Below are 13543 nucleotides of genomic sequence, written 5' to 3'. Positions count from 1 at the left end.
GGGCGACACCGGAGGGCAGCGCGCTCACAAATATGTGGAGGAACTTGAGGATTCTTTTGTGTGTCAGGATGTGCAGGACGTTCCCCGACTCCGGATCGATGACGGGCAGCCGGTGGATTTTGTGTCTGAGTAAGGAATAGATGGCATCGAAGAGGCTGGCGGGAGAAGGGAGCTGATCAGAACACACAACGGGGCTGAAAGCAGGGAGGAACAGGACATGTGCTCACCTGGCCTCCGGAGAGATGCTGATGAGGAAGTGACTGGAATACTGCAAGTAGATATCTGGACAGAAGGAGAGACGGGAGCTCGAATGGAAATTCGCCCGGACGTGCGCACAGAGATGGTGCCGCTGGTTATTTACTTTGAACTGATTCACCTCTCCATGTCTCGATCTTGTGACTCTCCAGCTCGTACATCTGCACCTTCCAAAGCAACGTCAGGCAATCAACACAAAACCACCCACCAAACTGCTTTCGGTGCGCGCTCACACTCACCATGGGAGACTTGTAGTAGCAGTGGAGGATGTTAATGAAATCTGTAATCGTCAGCATCCCTGTGACAGAACAGGAGGGATTGTTTCAGCTCAACAACGTTCAAAACCTTTACAGATGGTGCAACCGATTCCTCAACTTACCCACAAATCTCTGCAGCTTGCTGTCCCACAGAGGCGCGGCCCTCAAGCCGTTTGCCACCAGTGCAAAAAAGGCCTTTTTCACCTGTGGGGCGTCAGATAAATCCACTGTAACTGAAGCTTTAACACAGAGAAACAAAGGGCGTGCCCCGCGGGATCACCTGCAGCGTGGTGTCGAAGATGACCAGCTTACAGCTGGTTGGAATGGCGTCGTAGCAGCGGTGGCTTTTCATGAAATTCATGTAGACGGTGGCATCAGCCTCTGCGGGAGGAATGGCAGCAGCTGGTTACAGCAGGGGGTTAGATTTAGACACGGACATTATATGCATGCGTGCACAGCACAGCGACAAGCAAGGCAGGTTGGATCTCAAACCCACACACACACACACACACACACACACACACAAACACATATCCACATCTGAATAACTGCACCTTGTTCCTGCAGTTCTGACTTCTTTCTTCGGAATGACACCTGAAACACAACATTCTCCACGTGACAGTTTGAAGTCCTCCAGCCCTTCCCCGCCTCGCTCCATGCCGTCTCTCACCTGTGAAGGAGGCTCCATGATCCTGGTGTGTGTTCCATGAAAAAGTTGTTTTTCAAAGCAGCAAACTGCTGCTGGTGACGGCGGCCGGGGTTTGTTACCCTTTTCCACAAAGCGGTCGGGTCTATATTAGGAGCTCTGGAGCGGTATGTGTCAGGCCAAGGAGGGGAGGGGTCAAAGGAGCTGGCGGAGGTCCAACGGGAGGGACGCCGCTCGCAGCTCTGCCAGAAGCAGACGTCTTTGTTCTTCTGTCAGACGCTTATCGTCTAAACCTGTTCGCGTGAAACGCATCTCAAAGGCAGTTTCAGTAGTTTGTGACGTTTCCATCCGGCTTCATCGTCACCAAACGCAGACAGAGGAAGTGTGTGAGGGCTGCAGACAGCAAGCAGGACCTTGAAGGGCCTCACGGCGAGCTGGAACAATGTGTCCGTACACGGTGGAACAAACGAGAGCTGCCGCCAACCCACTGTAAAGCACGGCGGCGGTATCATCAGGCTGCAAGGCTGCTTGGCATTAAGAATGACTGGAACTCTCAGGATGAATGAAAACACTCAGACCTCTCAAAGAAAGGTGTTTATTAATCCCAGGTTTTCCCCCCATATAGTTTTTTTTTTTTTTTTTACAATATTTGCATTGTACATCATGTCCCAAATGAACGGACGCGGGGCTGAAAAGTGTATCAAATCCAAACGCTCGTAGCAATCCGTCAATTAGAAAGTAACTATCCACGTGTAACGGTGTACAGAAAAATAACTTCTTTGAGTTTTTCCCTCAAGTTCGCTGTTAACGCTAAATACAAAACCGATCAGAAATGCATGAAACCCCAGAACTGTCCTTCACAACATTAAAAACTAACCTTTTTTTGGCGAACACCCTGTTGAAGTAAAGTGGCTTTCAGATGATCTGATGAGGAGTTCGGATATGACGACACTGCTTCCTATCAAGCTACCTGCTTTGCTGTCCTTGTTGATGCAGACTTCGTTCAGATTCAGTGCTTGTAACGTGCTTGTGAACAACGTCTGATGTAAACCTTTTAAGCGAGACAGACGAAAGCTGAAAAAAGCAAATATGCGTGAGATTCAATCCCTTCGGAGCAAAAAAAAAAAAAAAAACACTGTGTGAAGCTTCCATAAAGCTTGAAGTGACCTTAAAAACACCTTCATTAACCTGCCAACAAGACGACGGCGTCGACAAACCACTGTTCACCTCCACTCTCCACACCCAGCAGCCCCGAACGGAGGCTGCTGCAAAGCAAACAATACACTAGATGATCTGCGAACCGCTGGCGATTATCGCTGCGGGGGAATAATAGCACACGACGGCGTCTCTCCCGGGCGCCCTCCTCCCGAATCTTTAGGTCTGGGACACAAACGTAGAAGAAATGATGCTGGTTCCATTTGCGGGGTGCCCGGCCGCCGCTAGCCGGGCACGAGCAGAGCCTGGAGTTTGTCCACGGGCAGCAGGGACTCCAGCTGGCAGGGCAGCGCCCGCTTCAGACCGGGCTCCGCCGCCGGGAGGAGCTGAGCGGACCACCCGGACGGCGGGGGGTGATCCGGCGGGCCGTGGACGGGGAGCGCCGAGGCGTTTCGAAGCTGGCACTGCAGCGACGGCAGCGCGGCGAGGCAGCCGGGGCAGATGAAGGAGGCGGCGGACCAGGGTTGCGTTTCGGGGTGGATGTGGCCCACGGAGGCCAGCAGGGACCCCCACAGACACAGCACCGACGAGTGGGCGGGGGCCGGCGGGGGGCTCGGCCCGCGCCGCCGGCCGGATTCAGTCTGACGGTTCACGCTCTTGTTGGCCAGGACGCAACAGGGGAGGCGGTGGGCCGCGGCGTCCTCGTGCACGGCGGGGGTGTGCAGGGGGGCCAGGGGGGGGTCGCGGGTGAGCAGGGAGTGTCCGCTCCTGGAGAGGCTGAGCTGGTGCACCACGGCGCTGGAGGCGATCAGGCCAGCGACACTGGTGAGGTAGACCAGGCCGAGCATGCAGGATACCTGGAGGAGGGGGAGGAGTCAGGATCGCACCTCATCACAGGGCGGCACGATGAAAAAGAAAGAAAACAGGCTGAAACGACACCTTGGTAAAGTGCTGATAGATGGCCGTGAGGGCTTGAGTCCATGCAGACTGCTCCAGGAGCACGCACAGGTCCGTGTAGGTGAACCAGCCGCGCTTCATTCCCTGTCGCTCCGCGATGCTGCGGAACACAAGAGCGTTCAGTCACGGCGGGCAAAACACGGCTCGGCGTGAGCGCAACGCAACGGAGGCCGTCCGGACTCACACACCTGGATTCCAGCTGCTTCAGTATGTCGAAGAAGTCGCTTGGCTCCGTGAAGAGGCTCCACTCCTGCAACGTGAAGCCAACTTCAAGCAAACGCACAGCGTGGATCACACACACACACAGCACCGCTACTCACAATGGCATTCAGGAAGTTCATCTCCAGGGTGTTGACAGTATGGACATCCAGCTTGCCAGCTGTTCCCCACTCGTCGTTGAACACCTCTTCCTCTTCTCCTTCGTCGTACAAGTACTTGCTGGCAACCATCTGAAGAGAAAAGCAGCAAGTTTGGAATTAAAGGACTCCTGCTGCTGATCCCACAGACTCATTTGAGTCACTTAAGACCGAACACAAACCATGGAGATCAGGAAGAGGTCGGAGGAGGAGATCTTCTGGAGGTATTCAGGGTTTCTGTGTCGGAGCCTTTCGATGTAAACGAGAGCCAGCATCATGGCGCACGGAGAGATGCAGGACTCCCTGAGGCAGAAGACATTCACATGTCACGACTCCGCAGTACAAAGTTCAGCATGTGCGTCTCCGTCTCGGCACAGACCTGGCAACATGAGCGGCATATTTCTTCTGGAGCTTTCTTATGGGGCTGGGCGCAGACTTCTGGAAGATCTCGACCGCTATATCTGGAATTCAATAGAAGCGATTGCAATTGTCATTTTATGTGATTATTTTGGAAATGTTCTGTAGACACAGTGATAAATTTGTCCTAAAAGAAGGACCCATATCTGAGGCAGATCGTCCTTCTCTCGACTTTCAAAACAGTGAACAATCCTGCTCTAAAGACCAAAAACACTGGACCACACTGAGCTTCTTTATTTCTCACTCTTCAAATGAAAAGCTGCGTTTCCAGAATGATGAATAACTTTCCAATCCTTGCTGTTTGTCACGCTGCTCTCACCTGTTACAGGGCAGGAGAGGGCGTCCAGAGACACGTCTTTATCCAGGCCATAATACAGTCTCTTTCTCACTCGTTCTGTCAGCTTCTGGTGTCCAGGAAGAAACTGTGGAAACAAGCCGGGTTAAATTAGTACACATATGATAAAATGTGTGGGTTTTCTTTCATTTTTAAAGCTTTCCGGCTGTTACGTTACGAGTTAAACCTCATAGCTGTGATGCTAAGTAAGCTAGCTCGAGGCCTTCAGTTTTAAAACAAAAGTATCTCACAAAATCAATCATATAACATACCATTTTTTTCACAATTTTACATTCAAAACAACCCTTTATACAAAACATCTAGTTTCGAGGTTACGCAGTTGACCTTAGGTACGTGAAGCTAAGCTAACTAGCCTAGCCTCTAGTTTGTTGTTATCTCGGAAACATACCGTGAACTCCTGGAAGTCGGAAAACTGAAGCGTCTTCTCGTCAAATAAAGCCTTGAAATCCATTCCGACTATAGATCGAACATCAGGTCTGGTGGTTAATGGTGGAATAAGACGACTGTTTGGCCCAGACTGCCCGCCTGTGTGTGTGCGCGTTGACGCCCTGTCTGCCGCTGCCTGTGTGCGGGGACACCGAGTTCCCTCCGAGTCGAGCTGCAGCCGGCCAGCAGGGGGCGCAGTGAGGACAGTAATACAGCCGGCCAGCAGGGGGCGCAGTGAGGACAGTAATACAGCCAGCCAGCAGGGGGCGCAGTGAGGACAGTAATACATCCGGCCAGCAGGGGGCGCAGTGAGGACAGTAATACAGCCGGCCAGCAGGGGGCGCAGTGAGGACAGTGCACACAACACCAGTACAAGAAAGAAATAAGGTAAAAAAAAAATTATCAAATAAACAAAGAGAAATCTCATGTTTTACGGCTTTTATTTGACCTAAATACACTCAGCAAAGAACAGATTTATTCTGTTTCAATACAGAAAATGTTTGAATTTGTCGTGAAAAGGAATTTAACATGGCTTTTTTCCCCCCACTGAATATTCTTTAGTCGGACATCAGTAATAAAGGATTCAGAATTACTTTTTCTATATATTTATTATTTCAAACAACACATCCTCCTGACAAAAGGTCAAAAAAAAAAATTCAATATCAATAAAACATATATAGAGCTTCATTTCACATCGTCTTTCTTAAAGAAGTTTCAGCAAAATATATTTTACAGATACGTCAAAAAGCTATTTTTGACTCCCTGTTGCGGCGTTTACCACAAAGACTGCTAAGGTTTTCCACTACACCGATGAAAGTCCACTGAAATAAATACTAAAATAATGTAACAGTGTATGACCCAAAATCTAGAGATCTTTCTAAAATATGTCAGTTTGTATTCATGTAAAGCCTTTAAGTGTAGAAATATCCCTCAACGGCTTGATAGTAGCTGAACAGTCTCAAATGTTTGTATGACACATAAAGAAGCTCAATAAAACACACAGAAGACCAGAAAGAATTTTGGGGATTTTCTCAATCTATTGATAAAAACATTAAAATAAAACTGAGGAAAATTAATGATTTCACTCATAAACCTTTATTGTGACTAAACGGAGTATTTACAGGCTGATATGTAGGTCGGTCAGTAGATAGGTAGAAAACACCAAATAATGACATATTTCCAAGTCAGTGGGGCTGAAGCACGTCTGATGGCGTACTCCCACTGAAATACATTCAGACTGGACGGTTTGGCTTCGTTTCCAGGTTTTGTTGAATGATGCAGGATTATTTAGACCGGTTTCATTAAACGGTGTGAATCGTCCCTTTAACGCCAGAGCGCACATCGCTTTATTAAAAACTCACATTGTACTAAAAACATGATGCAAAATTCAGCTAAAAAAAACAAAACAAAAAAAAAACCCCACAAACTCCATTGGCTCGTTTCTCAAGGTTGAAAAAAAAAAAAAAAAGACACAAACCATAAATATGAGAAAAATGGACATAAATAACATCAAATTTGAGGCAACAGTGCTTTAAATGAATCCGTTTCCATCATCAAATCGGATGTTTTTGCCTCCAGGATGTTCATAGATCTGTGATTATAGTGTTGACACCTCCTCGGCTTCAGTAAGGCTCCTCCGTCTGTTATTGCACATTAAATCTACAAACTTTTTACAAGTTCAGAGTTCAGTGCCCCGCTGAGGTGGCCGGCGGCTGCAGCTTCTCCGATTTGCGATCTTTGGTTTCGGTGTCCGAGGACGAGTCCGAGTCCTGCACCTGCTGCTGCTTCAGCCACATGTCAGCGTAGAGGCCTCCTTTGAGCAGCAGCTCCTCGTGCCTTCCGAGGGGGGGGGAGAGAGATAAAACGCCTCGTTACTTCAGGACTCGGGAAATCGGACGAACACGTCAGTCGCCGGTATTTACCGTCCTCGCTCGGCGATGCGCCCGTCGCTCACCACCAGAATCTGGTCGGCTCCGATGATGGTGGACAACCTTCCAGAGAGGAGAGACGCCACTTCTTCATACAGACGAGGGGCGAAAAAACAGAGAAAAAGAAAGAGGGAAACCTTACCTGTGGGCGACGACCACGGTGGTGCGATTGGTGCAGACTTTGGCCAGCGACGCCTGGATGTTCCTCTCCGTCTGGGTGTCCAGCGCCGAGGTGGCCTGAACACGAACCGCGTTAGGAAAAAAAAAAAAAAAACCAAGGCAGCCTCCCTGCAGCGCAGCGCGGCGCGGCGCTCGCCTCACCTCGTCCAGCAGGATGATCTGCGGCGCTTTGAGGATGGTCCTGGCGATGGCCACCCGCTGCTTCTCTCCGCCGCTCAGCTTCAGGCCCCGTTCCCCCACCTGCGTGTCGTAGCCTGCCACACACACACACGCACACACACACACACACACACACACACCAATTCAAACCAACTGTTCAAACTGAAGGCCAGCTGACAGAAAACGGCCCGCTTCACCTTCGGGGAAGGTCGTGATCTTGTCGTGGATGTCGGCGGCGACGGCCGCCTCCTCCACCTCCCGGTCGCTGGCGGAGATGCGCCCGTAGCGGATGTTGTCCCGGATGGTGTCGTTGAAGAGCACGGTGTCCTGCGGCACCACGCCGATGTGCGCCCGCAGCGACACCTGCTTCACCTGGGGACACACACACACACACACACTCAGTCCAGACGAACTGCCGCCGTCTCACACAGCGTCATCCGAGGCGAAGCGCGGACCTTGGATATGTCCTGGCCGTCGATGCGGATGCATCCGCCCTGGACGTCGTAGAAGCGGAAGAGCAGGCGGATGATGGTGCTTTTACCGGACCCCGACTGGCCGACCTGCGGAGAACGAGCAAGCGGCGGACGATGAACGATGATAGAAGTTTCTGTTTTCATCTTCTTGTGCTGCACCTTCCTGCTGTTTTAGCTCAAAATGAAGACTAAAAGTTAAAAAAAAAACAAAAAAACAAAACAAAAAGAAAACACAGCTATAAAGTGGAAGCGAGTCTCACCAGGGCGACAGTCTGTCCGGGGAGGACGGTGAAGGACACGTCCTTCAGGATCTCTTTGCTGCGAGACAGGAAGGAAGTTATTTCAGGCCGCGGCGTGAATCTTTAGCTCGGCTCGTGTTTCTGGAGGAGAAAGCGAACGGTGAACCGACCCGTCGACGTAGCTGAAGTAGACGTTCTCGAACTCGATCTTTCCCAGCTGATAGAGGAGGTTTCCGGCGTTCACTGCGTCTTTCACCTGCGTCCAGAGAAGGCACACGAATTAATAAAAAAAAAAAAAATAAAAAAATAACAGTGCGGTGGAGCTATTAAGGCTCCAAACACACATCAGCCTGAGATTCACCTCCTCCTCCTCTTCAAAGAGCTGGAACATGCTCTCCATGTCAATGAAGGAGTTCTGGATCATTCTGCCGGGGAAACAAATCAACGCGAGCGTCAGCCTCGAGTTCAGGCCTCCGCCCAACACCGCGGCGCTTCCCTCCATCCTCACCTGTAGTAGGTTCCAAACCAGTTGAGCGGAGTGTACAGCTGAATGATGTAGGTCCCGAAAAGGACAAAATCTCCAACCTGGGAGCCAAATGTTGACATCTCTGTTAAGACTGAGGTGGATTCGAATGATACGTCTCAAAGAACAAACAGAGGTGAAGTGTGTGTGTGATCACCTGAAACTTTCCCTCAGTGACGAAGTAGGCGCAGAGCAGGGAGCCGGCCAGCAGCCCCGAGCCGATGATGAGGTTCTGCGTTTGGTTGAGGAACGCCAGCGACGCCTGGGTCTTCCACTCCGAGGCCTGGAAAACCAGACAAGCGAAGCGTGAGCCGGTTTCAGAAGCGGCCGTGTTTACAGCGAGCCGCCGACTGCCTCACCTGGTACTTCAGGATGGCGCCCTCGAATCGGCCCACCTCGTAGCTCTCCGCGTTGTAGTATTTGACCTGTCGAAAGACGTCACGTTTAGAGGAGAACCTCAGCGTTTCGGATTAGCTCTGACACTCAGTGAAGCAGAGGAGTCTTTCTGGCACCGTCTCGAAGTTCAGCAGAGAGTCCACGGCCTTGGACTTGGCGTTGTTGTCCTGCAGGTTCATGTCTCGCCGGTACTTCGTCCTCCACTCGGTGATGATGATCGTCAGAGCTGAGGAGGAAAAAGGAGACGTTGGACGCTCCGATGAGGCTGAAGCTACATCCCGGCGGCGGCGTCCGAGGCTCGTCTTACTGAGGTAGAGCGTCATGCAGACGAAGACGATCAGGCCGAACCAGGCGTTGAAGTAGGTGATGAAGTAGATGATGGAAATGACGATGTCGGCGATGGTGGGAAAGATGCTGAACACGATGTAGCTGTGGAACACGGAGACGGAGAGGCATGAGTCCCGGTCGGCCCACAACGTCCCGGAGCCGCGGCGCCGGCCGGCCGGCCGGTCTGACCTGAGCAGGCTGTTGATGGACGAGGTGCCGCGGTCGATGCTCCTCAGCACGTCGCCCGTCTTGCGGCCCAGGTGCCAGCGCAGGGACAGCGAGTGCAGGTGGGCGAACAGGCGCACCTGCACCACCCGGTTGGTGAACTGCTGCACGCGGATCCACAGGAAGGAGCGCAAGTTGCTGACGAAGCCCGAGGCGCCTGCGGAGGGGAGCGGAGCCGAGCGGTGAGCCGACGCCCCGGATCGGCCCGGACCGCCGCCGCGCTCTCGGAGTGAAGCGACCTACCTGCTCCGCCGCCCTGCAAGAACTTTAGCAGCACGTAGACACACACCGTGGTGGCCACGGTGCGCCAGCTCTTACGGTCCGTCAGATCATTGACTGAGAAGCAGAAGGGGACAAACTTTTACTAATCAGTAATAAGAAACTAGAACACAAAGGTCATTTGAATCTCTGACAGGTGTGTAACGTGTTTTCTATCAGAAAAGATCAATTCAACGGCAGCAGAGAGACTCACCAATGTTCTTGTAGTAGATGGGAACGAAGACATTGATGGCCCGCTCCACTCCCAGCAGGCCCAGGCAGAAGAGGACCAGCATCTGCAGGAAGACGCTGCCCCGGGGCCACATGTAGGGCACCAGCAGGCGCACCTTCTTGGTGAAGCCCTGCCAGGTGGACTGGTTCTCCTCGGCTCCTCCCAGAAGACTCTGACAAACACAAACACACACACACGTGTCAAACACACACAAACACTGTGCGACAGCAGGAGCTAAAGTGAAGCCGAGGCTCGTGCACCTGTCCGCTGTTCTCCACGTCGCGCTCGTCTTCGTTTATCAGCAGCATGTAAGGTCGCCGTGGCAACCCGGGAGCTCTGAGGCCGATGAAGAAGAGCAGGCCGGAGGCGGCGTAGCGCAGGAGCCACAGGGCGAACTGCACCTGAGAGCAGGCCGGTGTGGAGAAGAGATCGTTTCAAGCTGCGTACGGTTCACTGTGTTCACCTCACAGCACTGTTTGCTGGGATGTTACACTCCTGCATGAGTGATCTGACGGTAAGACAGACAGCCTCACTGAAAAAAAGTGATAAAAGCTAATATTAGACAGTCAAAAAAGTTTTTTTATTGAAGATTTCATGCTTCAAGTTATAAAACACCAGGGCAAAACCCGCCACGCTGACTGAGAGTGGGAGGGGCAGAGGACGTTGTCTCACGATCTGATTGGTTCTCAGAAGCAGCGCTGAGGAACTGAAAGTCAGACCTTGCAGTGACTCAGCAAAAAAGCCGAGGTTGGGCCTCCCAGTTGTTTTTCAGGACTCATGAGTTTGCACAGGTTTGAGGAGCGGCCCAGGAGAATAAAGGAGCGCATTTTTTACTAAGAAAGAACATGAACTTGATCCCAGATAAGAAGGAAGGGAGATAAGATGAACATTTCTACCAAACCCTGCGTGGAAACAGACTAAGCATGCAGCTTTTAGTCCTCTTTATCAGAAATCAAGATAAAACCAGACTTCACCTGATGCTGCTCGTCCTCCAGACCCCACCACCAGCGAGGACTGTACCAGGACACGAAGGCCAGGTTCTCTGCCGAGAAGGCCAGGGCCCAGAACAGCAGCAGGGCCGCGCTGTGGCCCCTGGTGCGGTCCATCACCAGGGCCCTCCTCCTCTCCACCCTGAGCAGGGCCACGGCCCAGGCCCAGGCCAGCACCGAGAAGCCGCCGTACAGCACCGCGTACCCCGGCAGCTCCGCGGCGGTGGCAGCTCGCCACACCAGCCCAAACACAAACTGGACCAGGAGGAGCGCCGAGAGGGCCAGCTGGAGGCCGTAGAGGCGCGAGCGGGGGATGAACTTGGGCTCCATGGCGGTGCCGTACTTCTGGTAGAAGATGCAGTGGACGGTGCCGAGGAAGAAGGCGATGGTGAGGAGGATGGTGGGGACCAGGGTGAAGTAGAAGCAGGGGGAGATGCCTCCATCCAGCCAGGTGCGGGAGATGGAGGAGTTGGATTCACAGTAGCTCTGTAGAAACGCCATGGCTGCACCTGCAGGAAGAATCATGACAAGGTGCAAATGAAAAAAATGCACAGACACTTCTTAAAAAAAGATCCTACAACAAACCCAGACTTGTTTTGCTGCATTTACAGCGTCATAAACACACCTGTAACAGCTCACCAGCCTCTAATGAGAACGCAGATAAAACAGCACTAACCTGATTCGCCGGGAAGGTTTGTAGAAAACTTTAAATGAAGCTCTTCCTCTCAGTAACAGAGCTCCCTGCAGGATCACCAGCTGTTAGCAGTTAGCCGTTAGCTCCCTCCTGCCGTCCTCCGCTCACTGCTTCAGACCGAGCCTCCGCACCAAAACACTGACCCAAATCCGAGAGGACGAGCGATTCGGAGCCCGTTTCCTGTCATAACTATACTCCGGAGAGTGTGGAGTCACGCCAAGGCAGCAGTCGTCCTTGTGGCGTGTGCGCATGTTAAACAGCCGCTGCCATCCATGACTCTGCAATCTACACTTTACGCAACAGTCTGAACGAACGTCACTCAGTGCTGCAGCCTGGGAGACAGCGCCTCTAAGGGAGGAGGCCGGTACTGCAGGTGTGACAAACTGCAGTGAATAAAAAACAAATGTAGGGATAATTTTTTTTTCATGAGAATAAATGCATATTTCAAAATAAAATCACTTATGATCAATCAGATGATTACTGTGCGTGGCGTACTTCAAATTTATTGGTGTGACTGTCAATATATTTGTGTTTATGTATAAGATGTAAGTATATAGGTGTAGATTTATGTCTGTGTATGGTATATTGTGTACAGATTTATAATTTATTTAAAAGGGGTTTGGACACAGACAGACAGACACGCGGCCACGCACGCACGCACACAGCTTAACTGTTCAGAGTTTACTGTGGAAAGTTTCAGGAGACAAAACCTCTCTTGTCACTATGAACTATTTTGTAAAGTGTTTTATGAATAATAATTTAATGGATTTATGCAGCACATGTCCCGTTTTTTTTTTTTTTGGCTTTTTTTTTTGGAAACCCTGAAATATCTGACTTAAAAGACTACTTCCACCAATTACATGAGTACTTCATTTTTGTCTTCTTTATTCTTCCTGTTCTTCTTTGTCACGATACCATTCACCTGCCATTAAAACACATGAGAAAAATACCCCCAAAAATTGAATTGATTCTTTTTAATTGATCTTCGTTCATTTATGTATTTTATTTTTTATTTACGTGTTTTGACTGTATAACATGAGAAAATAGTTTTCATTAAACAACAGGCACTTTACTAGAGATCTCAATAGAAATTTACACACAAATGGGGGGAAAGAGCATTTATTGAATTATGTGAAAATATTTAAAATAATCTTTATATACTTTTCAACTTTCTGCAGTGCGTCAGTTCTTTTTCTTCCTCTGATTGACATGTAAAATAATCGTATTTCTATTAATATATAAATGCTGCCCCTCCTTCATGCAGAATTCCCAGATATGAAGCAGAACGCTATTAAATACTGTTCAAAAGAAATGTTGAACGAACATGACGAACAACCATCAAAAAAACATGTGAAGCAGGACAGTTGTCAAAAATAAATAGATAAATTGAATTAAAAAAGCAACAACATATAAAAAACAACAACAAGACATTCAAAAAGCAAACGGAAGCAGAGACTTATATATTTATTTCAAGAACAAGTTGCAGGAAACTGTTTTCAGCGGATTTAGATGAAATTGGATGGACGATTGAAATGTTACAAAATCACCACAAGATGGCAGTATATGCAAAGGTATAATCAACATCCCCATCAGGCCCCTGACGAGCAGGGAAGAGAAGCACCTTCACCATCCTCACGTGCAGCGAGGGAACAGGGAGGAGTGTTTTCACCGCTCCATCACCATAAGTCACCAACAGAAAGATCCCCTCTCACTTTAAAGTTTCATTTCCTAAAGAAAGCAGCAGCGTCATGCAGGGAGGAGGGAGCGAGCGGTTTAACTTAAGCTTCTCCCTTCAAACTGTAAACTCAGGGTTTAGTAAAAAGAGGGGAAGTGACTCAAAAAGCCAGCTGTCGCATCTGTCCTACCTGTGAGGACGAATAAAAGACTCTTCAGGGACGTGTGTGTGTGTGTGTGTGTGCGTGTGTGTGTTTGTGTGTGTGAGTACCTGCTTGTGGAAGTAGAGAGAAAATAAGAAAATATAAAAAATGTGGAGCATATCCTGATGTGCAAAAGGGAGCGAGAGAAAAAAAAAATCCCTTAAAGAGCTTGTGATGTCTTGAGTTCACACACATAGATGCACACACACACACACACAC

General features: G+C 50.1%; 2 protein-coding genes across 2 annotated transcripts; both read right to left on the bottom strand.

The window, feature by feature from the left end:
• Positions 1–1783: 1783 nt before the first annotated feature.
• On the bottom strand, positions 1784–4964 carry LOC115383771 (protein CNPPD1-like). The gene is made up of 8 exons (XM_030085949.1): positions 4787–4964; positions 4363–4465; positions 4006–4087; positions 3809–3929; positions 3591–3719; positions 3459–3520; positions 3253–3370; positions 1784–3170 (listed from the first exon to the last, which is right to left on the bottom strand). Exons 1-8 carry the CDS (start codon positions 4847–4849, stop codon positions 2598–2600), a joined length of 1251 nt encoding a protein of 416 aa, XP_029941809.1. The 5' UTR covers positions 4850–4964; the 3' UTR covers positions 1784–2597.
• Positions 4965–5343: 379 nt separating this feature from the next.
• Positions 5344–11730, bottom strand: LOC115383764 (ATP-binding cassette sub-family B member 6, mitochondrial-like). The gene is made up of 20 exons (XM_030085938.1): positions 11430–11730; positions 10739–11262; positions 10025–10165; positions 9747–9936; positions 9518–9610; positions 9239–9431; positions 9030–9151; positions 8839–8948; positions 8686–8751; positions 8484–8609; positions 8312–8388; positions 8165–8228; positions 7974–8059; positions 7825–7882; positions 7547–7651; positions 7289–7463; positions 7074–7186; positions 6895–6989; positions 6747–6815; positions 5344–6660 (listed from the first exon to the last, which is right to left on the bottom strand). Exons 2-20 carry the CDS (start codon positions 11252–11254, stop codon positions 6510–6512), a joined length of 2550 nt encoding a protein of 849 aa, XP_029941798.1. The 5' UTR covers positions 11255–11262; positions 11430–11730; the 3' UTR covers positions 5344–6509.
• Between the last annotated feature and the right edge of the window lie 1813 nt (positions 11731–13543).

This window comes from Salarias fasciatus (assembly GCF_902148845.1).
Source record: "Salarias fasciatus chromosome 23 unlocalized genomic scaffold, fSalaFa1.1 super_scaffold_20, whole genome shotgun sequence".
Classification (NCBI taxonomy): Eukaryota; Metazoa; Chordata; class Actinopteri; order Blenniiformes; family Blenniidae; genus Salarias; species Salarias fasciatus.
This window is presented reverse-complemented; position numbering and strand designations above follow the sequence as displayed.